Raw genomic sequence first — 21261 nt, forward strand, 5'->3', positions numbered from 1 at the left:
AAATCTTCCTTAAAAGCCTTTAGAGCATCAACTCAAACCTTCACACATTCTCTTCAAGCATAAATGTTTTTAAAAAGCGATATTCATTTGTAAATACTTTCCTTTATCTATTCTTCTTTGCAAAATAGCTCAAGCTCAGACAAACTGGATCTGAGTGTCACAGTTTTTAGACTTTGTCTGATATTCTTAATTTGATCTATAGATCTGGACTTTGACTGGACCATCTTTCACTCATAATTATACTGATGTAAGCTTCCCAACTTCCCAACAAATATTCTATTTTTACCCGTCAAATTATAACCGATATTGACATTAGTTACATATTTCCACTCCACGTCTTTGCTGCGTCTCCACCTCTCAAGGTTTTATTCTAATAAAGTTTTTGTTTCCCTTTCCGTTATTCCATAAAGGTCAGAGTTATGTAAATGCATAAATATAAACAGATTCTGTCATTTATTAATCTCTCTGAATATACGATGTTAGTAAAAGCAATTTAACTACCCATAAGTGCATATATTTTTCAAATAAATTACTGCATTAGCCGCCTCTACACCATTTTTCATGCTATGGTGAAATTATTATGTTGGATCTGATGCATCTCTGATGAGATACATGTCGTATTCATTAGATCCACATTCATGTTTCAGCAGCAGTAGTGTGTGTGTATGTAAATGCGTCACATGTGCAAATACAATGGCATGTGCACGCACATTATCAGCGCACAAAAAGACCCAAGATATGTTATGAAGCGACTCGCATGCGAGCGGCCCCCTCACTCACATCCACAGCCAGAGACCGCCCACTCAAACACATACGGCTTAACAGAGATGACCGAGATTCAGTCAGTGACTAACGCAGCATCTGTTCTCCTCCTGGCTCATCTATTACTCATGCATACTCAGGGAAATTTAACAGATCATGCATTTTTGTTTTTTTTAATAATTTTCCTTCTATACAGCATCATATTTTTCTAATGAAGATGTTTCTGAAAGTCTGAAGGCACGTGAAGACATCAGCCAATTGAAACCCCATGTTGCAGTTTAGATTTTTTATTTTTTTTTTGCCACTGCCGGTTTTGTCCAGACTGTGCCGGGTAATTTGTTTTCAAGTGAGGTCAAACGTCCGTTCTGAGTCAGTGAGCAAACTGTGAAGAAGTTTGTGAGGTCGACTGATGAGTCTCGTTCTTCCTGAGGGAGATTTCTTTTCACAGATCAGAGTGAGGCAAAGAAATTGCTTAAAAAAAAAAAAAATCAAAACTTTAATGACTGTTATTATCTCTCTCCTTTGTTCAGCATCTGTTTTAAAACCTGTTTCATAAAACACATCTTCTCAGAGACTCATTGTTGTGAGTTTTGGTTTGATTGGATGAAGAAATACCCAAACAAAAAAAAATTAAATACTGAGTGACTTTGTTCTTGTTCTTTTTTTTTATTTATTATTATTATTGATTCTTGATTTTGGGTGATGCTCTATTTGGCCCATTTCTTCTATCTTTTCTTATTCATCAAGCATTTTTCTTTTATTATACATTTCTTCTTTTGTTGTGGTGCATTTACATTTCACCAAATTATTTTTCATTTCTTTCTGTGACTTGTCCATTATGTTCCAACTTTATACAAATAAAAATGCAATAACTTTGTACCTTTTTTTCCCTACTTTTTGGTGTTTTTGTTCTTTTTCAATTCCGATTCTGTTGTGATCGTGTTAAATCCCTCTACCATTTCTTCTTTGTGTTGATTGTCATTCTCTACAGATTTTTATATTAGGTTTATGTAAAATATGGTAGTTTCAAGTCTCAGTTTTTGTTGCTCCACATTTGTCTTTAGTCCTTCCCTCCTTTCATTAGCTACCATTCCCTATTTGACTTTTTTTTCTTAGATCCCTTTATGCCAAAAATATTAAGTAAAACAAAGTAATTTGTGTTGTTCCGTCACATAAAATTCAAACTAAATACAGTCAAGTTTGTGGTGGTAATATAAGTATTTGAAATCACTGCTTCTCTCCTACTTTTAAATGTTCCGCATTCACCTCCTTCCTCTTCAATAAATGTTTTTTTTTTTTTGCTTTTTCTTTGGAAAAATTTTTTTTATTGTCCTTTGTTACCCTTTCTTTTGAGGGGTTTTGCTTAGGCTTGCCTTACCGGCGTTCTTAACTAGGGGGAGTCTTCAGGAATGTTTGACTGTTGTTGTGTAGTGTCATTCGGTAAGTAATGGCACTTTTAATGCAAAGTTGTACTAAAAGTTGCATTAAAAGTCCAATAAAAAGGTCAACTTTTCATTATTTTGGTAAATAATTACAATTTTAATGCAAAGTTGACACTTTTAATGGACTTTTAATGCAAGTTTTAATGAAACTTTGCATTAAAAGTGTCATTATTTACAGAATGACACTTCATGAGAACAATCAAACATTTATAAGGACCTTCTTCAGGTTTATGACATGTGTTATGTCAGTCTTATGCACACCCTTTCACATAAAGTGTTACCAGTCTTTTTTTCCCCAAAAAGATCTTTTGTCTAACAGCTTTCAGTTTCAGGGGCGTTAAAGACCTGAGGAGGGATCGGGATGCCACAAGACTCTACTTTCTTCTTCTCCCTTCATATGTCATACATTTAATCTGTGCTACCCTCATCATCTCCTATTGCTTTCTTTCCATCTTCAATCTTTCTTCTCAGTTTTTTCACCGGAGGATCAACATCTATTGTCCAGCGCTGTTGCAATCTATTAAATTTCATGTTTATTTACTCCACAAGTCTAGTACAGCATATTTTGTTCTGGTGTTTAAAGAGTATGAGCAAGCCATGGCGTGTCCTTTGAGGCTCTGTAATGGAAATTTGACTAATGGGGGGATCAGAGGGAGTCACTTAGGTGACACGCTGAGATAGATTTGACTTGCAGCTAACAGACGGGGGGGCACTGTAAGAGAAATCAAGCATCTCTTTGTCTTTTTTTTTATTAAATGGACTCAAATTTAACTTGACTTTTTAGCATTTGTTTTTCTGTCACACCACATGAATCGTGGCTTGAAAGACAGACACCCGTAGGATTTCTAAATCTAAAAGTAAAATTTAATCATTTTTGGTCCATTTGACGGTAATTTAAATCAAAGAAAATTTTTGGATTGTCTAAATTAAAGCGGAGAAGAGGATGGTAATGAAGTGTTGGGTAACAACGAAGGCGTGTTGAGTTCTGCTGGAAAGTTTTAGATTGGCCTAGTCAAAGTCTGGATTGAAATGTGCTGACATGGTCCTAAACAGGCTGTTTTTACCTAAAAAACCCTCCAATGCCACTGAATTAAAAATATTCTGCAAAGAAGAGGGGGCCAAAATACCTCCACAGCAACGTAAAAGACTCGAATAGATACCAGTAAATGTTTTTCTTTTGAACCTCTGTACATCAGGGTATGAATCTCTTTATTTTTATTGATGAAGTAAGGTTGTGGCAACTTCTTGTATTTTTACAGGGTATCTTTGTCTTATGGTCAAAAAATTTGATGGGTGGAAAAAAAAGCAGAGAAGAAATCAGTAGGAGTGCAAAGAGTTTCTCAAGGCACAGATTCAGCATATTTTTCAGTGTTTTTTTTTATTTTTATTTTTTTTTTATGAAATCCAGTTTTTACTTCAGCATTAATTATTACCAATGTAAACCCTGTTGATTTTAAGTGCTTAAAGTCACCAGGAGTATCAGACATTTGACAGCAATACTGAAATATTGATTAGAATAACTTCTCATTTATTGTGCATATAAAACATATAAAGCAATAAAACATATTTTGAAAGATGAAAGAAAGATATTATGACACTCGGGAAATGAAACATGCGGCGGTGGCGTTTTAAACAATGCATTTGAATGCAAAACCTTGCAGTTGGGGGTTTTGCAGTTGCAGTGTTGTGGTTTGCATATGCCAAATTCTTTGCCATATGCAAAGCAAAGGTTTGACACAAATTAAATATATAAAAAGAAAAACACACAAATCAAATGTCCAGAAACTCAAGAGAGAAATAAATGAATATTGAAAACAGATGCAGCAATTTTCATTGTGCGTGTGTGTGTGCGTGAGTGGGTGTGTGTGAAATTAGCGCTATTTCCTTTAGCCTACCTTCTTTGTTTTGTCCATTGCTTTTAGTATGGACATATTCAGTTCTTCCAAAGCTGCAAGAACATTCTCATATTCACCCAGGTGCTGGGAGAAATACTCTACAGACCAAGAGAGAAACGGAAAATACAGGCAGGAAGGGTTTTATTCAGATGCCCTGTGGGATTTGGTCACAGCGATCAAGATGTCGAAAAGCATTTGAGTGTTTCTCTGAGAGTGAAGTGACAGTACAGCTTCAGCTTACCACAGAGTTCATCCGTGTCCACATTGCTGTAAAAAGACAACAAAAGAGGAAGATTTAAATGCAATGAAAATCTGCAGGATTTCAGAATTAGAGGGGGAAAACCCCATACAGGCAATTATTTCCCATCTAATAAACTCTTATTTTAGACAAACTGATAGGAGAAATGATGTGCAGACAAGACGAAGGGAAGAAACTCTTTCCAGAATATATTTAATATATTTTTTACATAAATTCTCAATTTTATGAGATCTGAAAGCAACAGTCCTAAAAGAAAAGAAGCTAAAAACAATAGGTGATTGCAAAATGACACAATCTGTCTTTTAGTCATCGTTTAAGCCCTTCAGGCACATTTGAGATATATAAAACATTTCCCTTTTTATAGTGACAGGAACTGAAGATGTAGGTTGGCTTAAACTCTGCTCGACAGAAGCTGCAGCCAGTGTTGTAGTACTGGAGAACGGTCTTGGTCTCGAGACCATTTATTGATGGTCTCGGTCTTGTCTAGGACTCGGGCTCTGAGGACTCGGCATTTTATTTCAAGACCAGTCGAGACCGCAACTGTGAAAATATCACGAAGAGTACAGCACACTATCCAGTTTATTTGTTAACATCTTTGTTTTCAGTGGATGCAAAACGCACCAATTAAAATCCAAGCGTGTTTCTGTTACTCCCCCCTCCCCACCTTTCACTCGCACGCGGCGCTCCAGGACATGCGCAGTGGTTTCCTCTCAGCAGCAGAAAATGTTTGTCTAATCGTCAGTAATATAACAGCGCTGCATAAATAGTAAGAAATCCGATGGCCACAGCTAACTCAGCAGCGCTTCGCTTTCACAGACGGTGGGACTGTCTAACTTTTTTCGTCACTTAGAAAAGTAGCTCAAAGAAAGGTAAGCTACGTTGACGTGATGCTAGCGAAGCTAGCTGTAGAGAGACACTTAAGCATTTATGATGAAAAAAGTCACTCACTGCGCTGAATTATTGTCCGGAGGTGTTGACTGACACAAATATGGGACAACGCTGTGTCCAAAAGTCTGTAATATAGTGATGTAACATTCAGAAACAGTCCGATTTTTCTGCACTGCTCTTTACTTATTAGATAGGACTGGAGTGTCACTGAGAGCCGTTCTATGATTACCATACGCTGTCAGAATAGCGTACATTCAGTGAGTACCATGCCTGCATGCGCATTAAGAAGTCCGACAGTCGGAGGAGTTGTCAGTTCACTTAATAACATAAGTCATTAAATTGTTTTCAATGATAACTATATAGGGGGTGCTGTGGTGGCGCAGGGGCAAAGCACAACCCATGTATTGAGGCCCTAGTCCTCATGCCGGTAGTCACAGATTTGATTCCCAGCCTGGCGACACTTGCCACATGTCTTCCCCCTCTCATTACCCTCCTTTCTGTCAAACTGCTTTCAAATAAAGGCCACTATAGCCAAAAAATTAAAATGAAATGAGTCTCAAAAACAGTTGTGCACTCGTAACCGGATCTGTGTGTAAATGCAGTTTTGTGTGTGCGTATACCAGGTGATTAGTGTGTATTTTTTCAACATGTATAAGCATAGGAGAAGGTTTATTTTATTTTTAAGGTTTACAAATCCAGTATTACACACGCACATATATTTTTACACACGCAAATCTTTTTACAAACGCACAAATCCTGTTACACACGCACAAAACATTTTACACACACAAATCATTTTACACACACACACAGATATTTTGAGAGTATTTTCACTTCATACAGATGCGCCACAAAAACCAGCATTTTACTTTCGTGAAAATTTTAACTCACGATAAAGACTAACGGGAGCCCTGAGCTTGTTTCTCTGTAACGAGACGGTCCCATCTGGGAGTGATGGGAGACAATGACACCCGAAGTGTTGCTTATATCCACAGCCTGCTTGGTCTCTATGTGGGGATGCACTTTGAAGCTTCATTGCCTCATTAGCAGCGGTCGCCGCATGTTACACAGAGCGGCTTGTAATGTGGGAATCACCTATTGGTCCGGGATAAATCCATCCTCCTGTCTCTTCTCTGGGCCTTTTCCCCTTTGCAAAGAAACTTTCCAAAGACACCTGATTTGTTTCTTACTAATTTTGCTGCTTGTGGGCTCAGTGTTGGCACACAAGTAACCGAGAGAATCCGGTTAAAGAATTTTCAAAATAAAAGATCCTCCAGACTCAAATAATGCATAAAACGGAAATATTTAATTATTTCTTACGCGGCCCGGTACCAATTGGTCCACAGACCGGTACCAGTCCACAGACCGGGGGATGGGGACCACTGATGTATTATACAAAATAAAATGACGGAAATGCAATAAGTGCAAAAAGGTAAGGTAAAGTAATTTTATTTATATTGCATATTTTGAGGAACAAGGTAATTCAAAGTGCTTTACATGAGTTAAAAGGAAATACAAAAGTAAAAAAAGGGGAATACAACAAATGACCCCAAATAATGTGAGGTCACTTACACTAAATTATACATGAAATGTGTCATGAATTGCAGGTTGTAGAAGGTGAGGCAACAGGGCCAAGCGCAAATCGTGACACACCACCTACTAATGGCACTTCCAGTGGCAGGTGTCANCTTAAACTCTGCTCGACAGAAGCTGCAGCCAGTGTTGTAGTACTCGAGAACGGTCTTGGTCTCGAGATTTATTGATGGTCTCGGTCTCGTCTCGGAAAATAATGCCGGAGGAAATCCACTGCAACGGGAACAGGCTGAGAACAGAGGCAGCGATTCGGCACAAGTTAAGTCAATACGTGTGTGTTGATGTGCGTTTATGTTATATGGAGTATGAAATTATTTTTAGGCAACTCCTTAGTTTTTGTTTATGTGACAATTATATAAAATACATTTAACATGCAGTTTGAGCGATACCGTGCATGGTAATTTAAAAACAGCCGAGAGCAGCAATGCTCCAAACCACACAAGAAGTCAGTCAGATTAAGGTCCAAAACCTTCGCTTTACAGCCATTTAAGAGGCACCGACCCACATAAAAAACCCACAGAACAAATGGTGCAAACCACATATTTCCCGAATCCCGAATATATGATTATCTACCTTTGCTGTTTCATAATTATTATCCACGTTAGATTGTTTTTATCCCACTTGGCTGCTATCATCTGTTCTTGCGTTACACAATGTAATTTCTCTTTTTTTCCCTCTGAGATTCTGCTTAGAAAATGAGGTTATGAAGTTACATCCTCCTGCTGCTTTTTGTTTTTAAAATGGTTAACAGTTACTGTGGGCAAATCCAGCAAGGACCAAGTGAAAAACTCCATCTCTAACACAGAGTGACCTGTGCACCGGAAGCAGGCTATGTGGAAAAACAAATGCGGAAGTGCTAAAACGGAAGTCCGTGGCATATACCCTATTAAAATCCAAGCGTGTTTCTGTTACTCCCCTCTCCCCCTCCCCACCTTTCACTCGCACGTGGCGCTCCAGGACATGCGCAGTGGTTTCCTCTCAGCAGTCAGTAATATAATAGCGCTGCATAAATTATAAGAAATCCGATGGCCACAGCTAACTCAGCAGAGCTTCGCTTTCACAGATGGTGGGACTAGTCTAACTTTTTTCGTCACTTAGAAAAGTAGCTCAAAGAAAGGTAAGCTACGTTGACGTGATGCTAGCGAAGCTAGCTGTAGAGAGACACTTAAGCATTTATGATGAAAAAAGTCACTCACTGCGCTGAATTATTATAGTCACAGGCTTGATTCCCGGCCTGGCGACACCTGCCACATGTCTTCCCCCTCTCATTACCCTCCTCCCTGTCAAACTGCTTTCAAATAAAGGCCACTATAGCCAACAAATTAAAATGAAATGAGTCTCAAAAATAGTTGCGCACTCGTAACCGGATCTGTGTGTAAATGCAGTTTTGTGTGTGCGTACCAGGTGATTAGTGTGTATTTTTTCAACATGTATAAGCGTAGGAGGTTTATTTTATTTTTAAGGTTTACAAATCCAGTATTACACACGCACATTTTTACACACACAAATCTTTTTACACATGCACAGATATTTTGAGACTATTTTCACTTCATACAGATGCGCCACAAAAACGAGCATTTTACTTTCGTGAAAATTTTAACTCACGATAATGACTAACGGGAGCCCTGAGCTTGTTTCTCTGTAACGAGACGGTCCCATCTGGGAGTGATGGGAGACAATGACACCTGAACCGTTTCTTATATCCACAGCCTGTTTGGTCTCTACGTGGCGATGCACTTTGAAGCTTCATTGCCTCATTAGCAGCCGGTCGCCGCATGTTACACAGAGTGGCTTGTAATGTGGGAATCACCTACCGGTCCGGGATAAATCCATCCTCCTGTCTCTTCTCTGGGCCTTTTCCCCTTTGCAAAGAAACTTTCCAAAGACACCAGATCTGTTTCTTACTCTTTTTGCTGCTTGTGGGCTCAGTGTTGGCATGCAAGTAACCGAGAGAATCCGGTTAAACAATTTTCAAAATGAAAATATTGCATATTTTCAGGAACAAGGCAATTCAAAGTGCTTTACATGAGTTAAAAGGAAATACAAAAGTAAAAAAAGGGGAATACAACAAATAACCCCAAATAATGTGAGGTTACTTACACTAAATTATACATGAAATGCGTCATGAATTGCAGGTTGTAGAAGGTGAGGCAACAGGGCCGAGCGCAAATCGTGACACCACACCTACAAATGGGACTTCCGGTGACAGGTGTCATTACGCGCCACAAGTGCCACTGTTTTCGGGTCTAGCTGTCAGTGTTGCCACTGACTTCGGCTGACCTCGGCACCTCATACTGGCACTTCCTCTGACACCTGCCATTAGTGCCACTGTTTTCGGGGATACCGGTCAGTGTTGTACTGCCATTGGCTGACTTCGGCTTACCTTGGCACCTCATACTGGCACGTCCTCTGACACCTGCCATTAGTGCCACTGTTTTCGGGGATACCGGTCAGTGTTGTCACTGCCATTGGCTGACTTCGGCTGACCTCGGCACCTCATACTGGCACCTCCGCTGACAGCCATTATGCCACTATCCCATGATTCTTTATTGCTAGTCGAAGAAGAACTTGAAGACAGACGAATAAGAAAGAATTTAATAAGAGTTTTTTTTTTCGCAGAAAGGCTTATGTTAGCTGAATTCCTACACTTTTTCGTATATCATTATGTATGATTTGTTCATCCTATTTATTCACTAAAGCTCTTCTGAATAATCCAGACGACTCCTTCCGTCTTTGAATTAGTCAAATACACAGCAGGTATCAGGGATGCCATTGGTTTCGGCACCTTTGTAACAGCTGAGTCTGGCTTCCACTAGAGCTGCCGTTAGGTGTCCAGGATGTTTCAGAGCTGTCGCAACTGGTGCCGATGTTTTGGGGGATGGCAATGACAGTTTTTGGAAAACGTGTTACTTATATTGCCTGTTTATAAATTTTTATTTCAATGGTAATTATATTGGTTAATTATCCGTTTAACACCTTGAATATTTTTGACTTAATTTAATTGAAGGAAGATGGCCAAAGTAATTGAATCTACCACTGTTACTATTACAGTGGATCCTGTTGCACCCCGTTGGGTTGCCAGATAGGGCTTTGGCCAAGATGGAAATACGTAGTAGTTGTGTAAAACGTATATTGTAGAAATTAATAAAGTTTGAAAAATAATTTTTAAGTGTAATGATTATAATTTCTCATGGATGAATAATAAGTGGCACTTGTGGCGCATAATGGCAGGTGTCAGAGGAAGTGCCAATATGAGGTGCCGAGGTAAGACGAAGTCAGACGAAGGCAGTGACCTTCGTCTGACTTCCGCTAGCCCTGAAAACAGTGGCACTAATGGCAGGTGTCAGAGGAAGTGCCAGTACGAGAGGTGCCGAAGTCAGTCGAAGTTAGTGACAACTCTGGCAGCTAGCCCTGAAAACAGTGGCACTTGTGGCGTATAATGACACCTGCCACCGGAAGTGCCATTAGTAGGTGCGGTGTCACGATTTGCGCCTGCTGTCTCTCAGGTGAGGACAGGTACGGTGGGCCCAGGTTGTTGAGTAATGATGATTTCAATGGTGAAACAAATAAAATCCAGGCAGCACAGAGGAATCAGTTGTTGTCAGACATAAAGCAATATAAAAACAAAGTGAAACAGCTTCAAACCACTTTAAAAAAAAGTCATCAGAGACTCAAAACAGCAGATTGACAAGTTGTTGGCAGAAAGCATGTGATATCTCAAATCCCAGCATGCAAATGAAGATTGAAAAGTATCAAAATGAAGTGAAAAAACTTGAGATTGAGGTGTCCCGGAAAAATAACAAAATCGGCATGAAGAACACTGACATTTTCAATAAAAAAAGAGAAGTCCAGACTTCTTGAGAGCAAGATAAGATCTCTGGAAATGCAGCTGAAAGAGGGAGAGAAGGAAAGAAAAGCTATTGAGAAGAAACTTAAAAAAAAAACTCCAATGGAGGAAGCCATAGATAGAACTAAGCTAGAGTTTAAAGCAAGGATCAATTTAACTTCCGGCGTATTAGCTGAGGAGAAAGAGCGAAACAAGGGATTAGTAAACAGTCTGTTGAAAAAAAGATCGCCAGGTGAGCAAGCTCTTGGAGATACAGGCTAAACAGGAGAGAGAGAGGCAGTGGTTGTGAAAAAAGGTTTTGACCACGCAGTGTCTGATTTTATAATTAGAGACCTGAGGAAAGAAAATCGATCCTTAATTGGTCAAATAAAGGTACTAACCAAAAGCAGCGAGAAGGATCAACAACACATCAAAGAAGTTACCAACCAAGGATTGAAATTGAGAGAACTGTACCTCAGTGAGAGGATGAAACACGAGAATTTTAAGGAATCCATGAAGAACAAAGTTGCTAAGGTAAGAGATTATATTGTTTTGGAAGGGCCTAAAGTTCAAAGCAAATTTGAGACACAAACCACCAACACTCGAACTTCTACCATCCACCACTGACAAAATAACCCTGCAGACACCCAAAACACAGTCGATTAGCAATCAAAGAATTTTGATTCTTGGTAAAGGCAAGATACAGCCAGACATTAAAGACGACTTCACAACACCTGTACAGTTAAAGTATAAGTCAGAACCAAAAACGAAGCCTAAAATGCCACCTTTTAAACCAGCAGGCAGGCAGTATTTCTTACAGAAACCGAGCGGGAAAACAGGCAACGGGCAACCTGGCAGGAAAGCCACTACAGATGGGAACAGTAAAATTCCTGAATTATCGATTAAAGGCAACAGTTTATGATGAGGTGTGAGTATAACATCCAAGAGGCATATACACCTGGTGGCCGGGCTTTAACCCTTGGAGCCCAGCTGGGCTTTTAATTCAGCATATCACGAAAATTTAACATCTTACATTCATGGAGAGACAATCTGCCCTCTCCATACAAGAGAAAACTCCTGTTTTCTCCATACAAGAAAATGACCACCTACCAAGTCAATTGTTAAGATCAACCAAATTTAGATTAACTCATTAATTAATACAGTACTGTTCAGTAGAGTATGCCTGTACTGAACATTGTTTCTTTCTTTGACACACTGTAAATGGGAAGGAAAATTTTTCCCCGAGTGCACAGATTTTTCAGACTATTTAAGAAAAGTAGTGTAGTATGAGGGGCCTGTTATGGTCACTGACCTCTAGGGGGTCTCTTTCTGAGAGAGCCCTGTGTTTTTCTGTTTCAGTTCTGCCTGATTGCTGCAGGTGAAGTGTGTTGGGGCTCGTCAGCCGCCCTATATAAGCAGCAAGCCAGATCCCTCCTTTTGTTTGACCTGTGATCTTTGAGAGCTGACTGTGCGTATGTGTGTGTGTGAATTGACCCGAGTTCGCTGTGAGCAACTTTGACCCATTGGCCAAGACGTTTTTTTGTTCCAAGGTGGAAGCTGGTAGGGGTTCTCTGCCATTTTTGTTGTAACCTGTTTTCTCCTGTTTTTGGATAGTAAGGGAGTTTAGGTTTTGTATTTTGTTTTAGTTCTTTAGCAAGTGGTTGTTTTATTTTATAGCTGTAAGGGGGTGTTTTGTTTATTATTTTGGCCTTGGAGACCCTGAAGCCTTAAGCTCCCCTGTGTTTCCTTTTCTCCTGTAGTTGTTTTTATCTGGATTGTAAAATAAATACTTTTGTTACTCATCAACTGTTCGGATTACTTTTTAGTTTTATGTTAAAGCGCAGTGCCAGAATTTACTTTAGGGATTTTAGGGTGGGGTTGTAACAGGGCCAATTAGGACAAAAACTGTTTTGTCTCTCATACACTACTAAAGACTTGTACACACACAGACACACACAATATTAAAATTGCACATATACTATACATACTATTCTGAATGATAGGTCGAAAATGTGTGTGTGTGAACTAACACTAGGCTGAATGAATGAATGGGGATGAGATTTGAATTTCTCTGTGCCAGGAACTCATTTTTTGTATGTGTGAGATCTCCCAATTATGAGGGGCATGGACCTTACCAAGCCCCGCCCAGAAACGCCCCCTAAAATCCAACGTGGCTGCATGGCTCACAAACAGCCTCTTGAAGCTTAGTTTCTGTGTAAACATGGCGTCTTTCATTTCGACTGACTCTGCAGAGTATTTCTGAGTCGGTTAGTGTAGCATAAATGAATAAAATATTTATTTTCTTAAGTATGTCTTTATTAGCTCTCAATTGTGTCATAATATCAATCGAGAAAGAAATTTACTGCTTGTGAAAATCTAAGCCATCTGAATACATTTTACCATCTACATTAATCAACTTGAAATGAAGATGAACAGGAACAGCAGGTTTGTCCTGGTTTGCAGACGAGGTATATATTTGTTTAAGGGCTGATGAAATGGGGTCCAGACACAAACACAGTTTAATCTGAAGATTCTGGAGGATGTGTGAATAGGTCTATTACCATGAAAAAAAAATACTGTATGATAAATTGTTCCAAATTGTTCTAAAAATGTCTTCCAAATGGAAGACAGTTTTAGTATCCAGAATAAATAAAACTAATGAATTTTGAAGTCTTTTTAAACAAAATTGCTTTTCAAAATAAGGTCTAATTGAGATCAAAGTACTAAACTGAAGACTTTTATTATCCAATTTTTGGTATAAAGAGAAAAAAAGAGAAACAATAAATCATGCCAATGCAAATGATTGAGTTTGTTTTATCATCTGATTAATTGATTTATTGATTATTCTGACAGGCCTATGTGTGAACATTAGACTAAATCCTTAAGTATGTTGAAAAGTCAATATAAATGAAGTACCTTTCAGTTTGTTATGGTGAATAAAGTCTAGCTGCAGATGATGTTCCTGCAGGTCCAGATTTACCTTCATTACTGCTGAAGCAACAAAATACGGTTTCAGTGATAGTGACCAACATCTATAACTGCCATAATCTCCTGAAGATGCTTGTCGACTTCAGCATCATAAAACTTAATCAACCTGGGTTAAAGTTAAGACTGAAGACAGACGACCAAACTGTGTGACAGTAAAAATCCACACTTAGCTCCCAACAGCTAAAGTAGCATAGCTGACATGAACATTAGCTCCCGCTAACAGAAACATGAGGAGGGCAGAGTATCAAATACCAGATATATAAAACGTAACCTGAAATCATTTATAATTACTCCATGTCTCATTATAATCAGAGGGCAAAGTCTGCAGGTTTAGCTCCTACTTACTTCAGAGGACAGACCACCGGGACGCTCCGTCTCGCTTCTGGGTTTGCCTGGCTATTTTTCCAGCCAGCGAACCATTCCTTTTTCAGGCCACTTAGTCTCCTGTACCGCTCAAAAATGCACAATATGTCTTTAAATAATTTTGGGATGTTTTAAGGAAGTGCTGAGGTATTCGGTTTTCCATGAACTAAAGTATTTGCCACTTCGGCACAAGCACAGTGAGAAATGTCAGAGGATTAAAGCACTAGACTCGGAGCAAAACTAAGATGTCCCAGCTTTTACTAGCATGTAAATGCACCATCTACACACAAATCTGGGAGCTTCCCCGAAGCGTGAAATGAGTCTCAAAAATAGTTGTGCACTCGTAACCGGATCTGTGTGTAAATGCAGTTTTGTGTGTGCGTACCAGGTGATTTGTGTGTACTTTTTCAACATGTATAGGTGTAGGAGAAGGTTTATTTTATTTTTAAGGTTTACAAATCCAGTATTACACATGCACAGATATTTTTACACACACAAATCTTTTTACAAACACAAATCTTTTTACACACGCACAAATCTTTTTACACACGCACAAATCCTGTTGCGCGCGCATAAAAAACATTTTACACACACAAATCTTTTTACACACGCACAAATCATTTTACACACCAGTGGTGGGAAGTGACTTGTACTTCGTTACTTGTACAGTACGTACTTCGTTACTGTAATGTACAGTAACGAAGTACAGTACTTAAGTACATTTTTCTACTTTAAGTAGATTTAATAATGGATACTTTCTACTTTTACTCCACTACATTTTATAGTAAGTATCTGTACTTTCTACTTCACTACATTTCTACAAAACTGTCATGTTACTCGTTACATCCAAGTCACGTTGCTCTTTTTGACAGTTAACATGTGAAGTTCAGGGACTTAAGGTGGCGCCATAAAATCCAAGCAATAACGTGACTTGGTGTCTGTTGTCACCCATCGCCTCCGCCTTTACTCGCACGCAGAGCTCCAGACATGCGCAGTGGTTTCCTCTGAGCGGGAGAAGATGTCTGTCTAATTTCAGTAATTAGATGCATAAATCATAAGATATGGTGACATGTAAAATAAGCAGCGCTTCGCTTTCACAGACGGTGGGGACTTCGTCCAACTTTTAGCGTCACTTTAAAGTAAAGCTTAAAGAAAGGTAAGATCTGTGTACGTGATGCTAGCAAAGCTAGCTGTACTGAGACACATGTTGCATCTGCAATGAGAAAAAGTTGTCACTCATGCGCTGAATTATTGTGCGGAGATGTTGACTGACATGTCGCACATATGGGACAACGCTGTGACCAAAGTCTGCTGTATAGTGAAATAACATTCACGAATGATCCAATTCTTCTGGACGGATCTTTACTAAGTCCTAAAGGACTGAAGCCTCACTGAGAGCCATTCTTTGTTCTTGCGATTCTCTGGTACACTGCAGTAGCTAATAACATTTATTTAATTAAAAAATATATAGATTTATTTAAACAACAACGTGCTCATTGCTCTTTGTTTTCGTCTCCTGTCGTGGTGGCAGACATTGCAGCAGAAGGGAGGATGAAAACAGTCACCTCCTTTTTCTTTGTTACTTCTTGCTTGTTTGCGCCTTAGACAGTGTTCATAGTTGAGCATTGTTTACTATTAATTGCTATGTTTAATGGTGTTTAATGACAGTTGTGGTTTCTGACTTAGGCAATATGGGCAACCGCCCAGGGCGTTATCTTTTTAGGGATGGCAGGAGACCTCTATGGATTGTGGCACAGAGATGAAAGCAAAACAGAATGAAGAAGAGTTTGAATTGATACTGGTTAAATTTATTTCACACACATTTCTAATGTATTAAAATTAAATACGATCGATTCACTTAATGACGTATTAGCGACTAAGTAATATATTCAGCAAGTAATTTTACTTTTAATACTTAAGTATTTTTAAAAACCAGCACTTTACTTTTACTTAAGTACAAATGTTAATGTGGTACTTTTACTTGAGTACATTTTTGTCTGTGTATTTCTACTTTTACTTAAGTACATATTTTGAGTACTTTCTCCACCACTGTTACACACACACACAAATCTTTTTACACATGCACAGATATTTTGAGACTATTTTCACTCCATAGTTCTTTGTTCTTGTAATGCTCTGCGTACACTGCAGTAGCTATTATTATTTTATTTAATTATGTACGTTGATATTTTTTAAATTAACAAATAACTAAAACACAAGAACGAAAGAGCATGCAGAGAATGCACATTGCTCTTTGATTGTTTTTGTTCAAAGTGGCAGCTGTAATGTGTGCCATGGTGTCAGACTGTCTGGCTTCATGTAGCGGGAGAGAGGGAGAGAACAGTTACGATGAGCGTCTTGTGCTTAGTTACTTCTTGCTTGTTGTTCCTTGGTCAGTGTTCATAGTTGAGCGTTATTTACCGTCAGGGCAGTGCCTCAATTGCTATGATTAATGATGCAGACAGTGGTGGTTTCTGACATGAGAAATATGGGCAAACGCCCAGGGCGTTATCTTTTTAGGGATGGCACGAGACCACCTCGTATTGTAGCACAGAGATGAAATATTTAATATTGGTAAGAAATTGGATGGCTGTATTAAGTATTTAATATCTAGGGGTTTTTTGGGAATATGGATCTTTCAGATCAATTTGAGAAGCAATTTTGATCATATTTTACATTTTATTGTGTCATGTAGCGCGGGCTGCTGGTCTTGGTCTTGACTTGGTCTCGACTTCCCTCGGTCTTGGTCTCGGACCCTAAAAGTCTTGGTCTTGTCTNATAGAGAATGAGGTTAGCAGCCTGTGGCACCCATGGCCACCTTACTTGTGCCACCTTACCCAGTGGTAAGGTGAGTTAGGGTTGTTTATAAATATAGCTGCTTGTATAAGGTTTCCAGTAACAAAACAGCGTGTTATGAAAGATTAAATGCTCAAATACGTCATTGTGCCTGTCAAACGTATAACGCTGAGTGGAGCAGTCGACCGCTCTAAGATGGCTGCCCTAAATCTCATCAGCGAAAATAGGCCAGAGCAGTCCGTGAGGCATGGGAGGTGCCAGTATGAGGTTGTGGCAACCCTTGGAAGGTGCCGAAGTCAGTGACAACACTGACCGCTAACCCCGAAAACAGTGGCACTTGTGGCGCTAATGGCAGGTGTCAGCGGAAGTGCCAGTATGAGGTGCCGAGGTAAACCGAAGTCAGCCAAAGGCAGTGACAACACTAACCAGTATCCCCGAAAACAGTGGCACTAATGGCAGGTGTCAGAGGAAGTGCCAGTATGAGGTGCCGAGGTCAGCCAAAGTCAGCCGAAGGCAGTGACAACACTGGCAGCTAGCCCCGAAAACAGTGGCACTTGTGGCGCATAATGACACCTGCCACCGGAAGTGCCATTAGTAGGTGCGATGTCACGATTTGCGCCTGCTGTCTCTCAGGTGAGGACAGGTGCGGTGGGCCCAGGTTGTTGAGTAATGTTGATTTCAATGGTGAAACAAATAAAATCCAAGCAGCACAGAGGAATCAGTTGTTGTCAGACATAAAGCAATATAAAAACAAAGTGAAACAGCTTCAAACCACTTTAAAAAAAAGTCGTCAGAGACTCAAAACAGCAGATTGACAAGTTGTTGGCAGAAAAAAAAGCATGTGATATCTCAAATCCCAGCATGCAAAATGAAGATTGAAAAGTATCAAAATGAAGTGAAAAAACTTGAGATTGAGGTGTCCTGGAAAAATAACAAAATCGGCATGAAGAACACTGACATTTTCAATGAAAAAGAGAAGTCCAGACTTCTTGAGAGCAAGATAAGATCTCTGGAAATGCAGCTGAAAGAGGGAGAGAAGGAAAGAAAAGCTATTGAGAAGAAACTTAAAAAAAAAAACTCCAATGGAGGAAGCAATAGATAGAACTAAGCTAGAGTTTAAAGCAAGGATCGATCTAACTTCCAGCGTCTTAGCAGAGGAGAAAGAGCGAAACAAGGGATTAGTAAACCGTCTGTTGAAAAAAGATCGCCAGGTGAGCAAGCTCTTGGAGATACAGGCTAAACAGGAGAGAGAGGCAGTGGTTGTGAAAAAAGGTTTTGACCACGCAGTGTCTGATTTTATAATTAGAGACCTGAGGAAAGAAAATCAATCCTTAAATGGTCAAATAAAGGTACTAACCAAAAGCAGGGAGAAGGATCAACAACACATCAAAGAAGTTACCAACCAAAGATCGAAATTGAGAGAACTGTACCTCAGTGAGAGGATGAAACACGAGAATTTTAAGGAATCCATGAAGAACAAAGTGGCTAAGGTAGGAGATGATATTGTTTTGGAAGGGCCTAAAGTTCAAAGCAAATTTGAAACACAAACCATCAATAAAACACTCGAACTTCTACCATCCACCACTGACGAAATAACCCTGCAGACACCCAAAACACAGTCAATTAGCAGTCAAAGAATTTTGATTCTTGGTAAAGGCAAGATACAGCCAGACTTTAAAGACGACTTCGCAACACCCGGACAGTTAAAGTATAAGCCAGAACCAAAAACGAAGCCTAAAATGCCACCTTTTAAACCAGCAGGCAGGCAGTATTTCTCACAGAAACCGAGCGGTAAAACAGGCAATGGGCAACCTGGCAGGAAAGCCACTACAGATGGGAACAGTAAAGTTCCCGAATTATCAATTAAAGGCAACAGTTTATTATGAGGTGTGAGTATAACATCCAGAGCCCAGCTGGGCTTTTAATTCAGCATATCACGAAAATTTAACATCTTACATTCATGGAGAGACAATCTGCCCTCTCCATACAAGAGAAAACTCCGGTTTTGGAAGACATTTTTAGTATCCAGAATAAATAAAACTAATGAATTTTGAAGTCTTTTTAAACAAAATTGCTTTTCAAAATAAGGTCTAATTGAGATCAAAGTACTAAACTGAAGACTTTTATTATCCAATTTTTGGTATAAAGAGAGAAAAAAAGAGAAACAAATCATGCCAATGGAAATGATTGAGTTTGTTTTAATTTATCATCTGATTAATTGATTTATTGATTACTTGGACAGGTCTATGTGTGAACATTAGACTAAATCCTTAAGTATGTTGAAAAGTCAATATAAATGAAGTACCTTTCAGTTTGTTATGGTGAATAAAGTCTAACTGCAGATGATGTTCCTGCAGGTCCAGATCTACCTGCATTACTGCTGAAGCAACAACTATCAGTGATAGTGACCAACATCTATAACTGAAGATGCTTGTCGACTTCGGCATCATAAAACTTAATCAACCTGGGTTAAAGTTAAGACTGAAGACAGACGACCAAACTGTGTGACAGTAAAAATCCCCACTTAGCTCCCAACAGCTAAAGTAGTATAGCTGACATGAACATTAGCTCCGCTAACAGAAACATGAGGAGGGCAGAGTATCAAATACCAGATATATAAAACGTAACCTGAAGTCATTTATAATTACTCCAAGTCTCATTATAATCAGAGGGCAAAGCCTGCAGGTTTAGCTCCTACTTACTTCAGAGGACAGACCACCGGGATGCTCCGTCTCGCTTCTGGGCTTGCCTGGCTATTTTCCCAGCCAGCGAACCATTCCGCCACCCAGTGGTCCTTTTTCAGACCACTTAGTCTCCTGTACCGCTCAAAAATGCACAATATGTCTGTAAATAATTTTAGGATGTTATAAGGAAGTGCTGAGATATATGGTTTTCCACGAACTAAAGTATTTGCCACTTCGGCAAAAGCACAGTGAGAAACGTCAGAGGATTAAACACTAGACTCAGAGCAAAACTAAGATGTCTGGGAGCTTCCCCGAAGCGTGAAATGAGTCTCAAAAATAGTTGTGCACTCGTAACCAGATCTGTGTGTAAATGCAGTTTTGTGTGTGCGTACCAGGTGATTTGTGTGTACTTTTTCAACATGTATAGGTGTAGGAGAAGGTTTATTTTATTTTTAAGTTTTACAAACCCAGTATTAGACATGCACAGATATTTTTACACACACACAAATCTTTTTACAAACACAGAAATCTTTTTACACACGCACAAATCCTGTTATGCACGCACAAAACATTTTACACACACAAATCTTTTTACACACGCACAAATCATTTTACACACCAGTGGTGGGAAGTGACTTGTACTTCGTTACTTGTACAGTACGTACTTCGTTACTGTAATGTACAGTAACGAAGTACAAGTACTTCGTTACTGTACTTAAGTACATTTTTCGTGTATCTGTACTTTACTTAAGTAGATTTAATAATGGATACTTTCTACTTTTACTCCACTACATTTTATCGTAAGTATCTGTACTTTCTACTTCACTACATTTCTACAGAACCGTCGCGTTACTCGTTACATCCAAGTCGCGTTTCTCTTTTTGACAGTTAACATGTGAAGTTCAGGGACTTAAAGTGGCGCCATAAAATCCAAGCAATAACATGACTTAGTGTCTGTTGTCACCCATCGCCTCCGCCTTTACTCGCACGCAGAGCTCCAGACATGCGCAGTGGTTTCCTCTGAGCGGGAGAAGATGTCTGTCTAATTTCAGTAATTAGATGCATAAATCATAAGATATGGCAACATGTAAAATAAGCAACGCTTCGCTTTCACAGACGGTGGGGACTTCGTCCAACTTTTAGCGTCACTTCAAAGGAAAGCTTAAAGAAAGGTAAGATCTGTGGACGTGATGCTAGCAAAGCTAGCTGTACTGAGACACATGTTGCATCTGCAATGAGAAAAAGTTGTCACTCATGCGCTGAATTATTGTGCGGAGACGTTGACTGACATGTCGCACATATGGGACAACGCTGTGACCAAAGTCTGCTGTATAGTGAAATAACATTCACGAATGATCCAATTCTTCTGGACGGATCTTTACTAAGTCCTAAAGGACTGAAGACTCACTGAGAGCCATTCTTTGTTCTTGTGATTCTCTGGTACACTGCAGTAGCTAATATTATTTTATTTAATTAAAAAATATATAGATTTATTTAAATAAAACAACAACGTAAAGAACACAGAATGCTCATTGATCTTTGTTTTCGTCTCCTGTCGTGGTGGCAGACATTGCAGCAGGAGGGAGGATGAAAACAGTCACCTCATTTTTCTTTGTTACTTCTTGCTTGTTTGCGCCTTAGACATTGTTCATAGTTGAGCATTGTTTACCATTAATTGCTATGTTTAATGGTGTTTAATGACAGTTGTGGTTTCTGACTTAGGCAATATGGGCAACCGCCCAGGGCGTTATCTTTTTAGGGATGG

General features: G+C 39.3%; 1 protein-coding gene across 1 annotated transcript in view; it reads right to left on the reverse strand.

Moving 5' to 3' along the window:
- Positions 1–21261, reverse strand: part of necab1 (N-terminal EF-hand calcium binding protein 1) — a 48478-nt gene that overhangs the window by 16202 nt on the left and 11015 nt on the right. The window contains exons 4-5 of the mRNA XM_007547821.2: positions 4341–4366; positions 4100–4197 (exon numbers count right to left, since the gene is read on the reverse strand). Of these exons, the coding sequence (XP_007547883.1) occupies positions 4100–4197; positions 4341–4366 (124 nt within the window). The remainder of the gene's footprint in view (positions 1–4099; positions 4198–4340; positions 4367–21261) is intronic.

Source organism: Poecilia formosa, unplaced genomic scaffold (assembly GCF_000485575.1).
Source record: "Poecilia formosa unplaced genomic scaffold, Poecilia_formosa-5.1.2 Scaffold21, whole genome shotgun sequence".
In the NCBI taxonomy this organism is placed as follows: Eukaryota; Metazoa; Chordata; class Actinopteri; order Cyprinodontiformes; family Poeciliidae; genus Poecilia; species Poecilia formosa.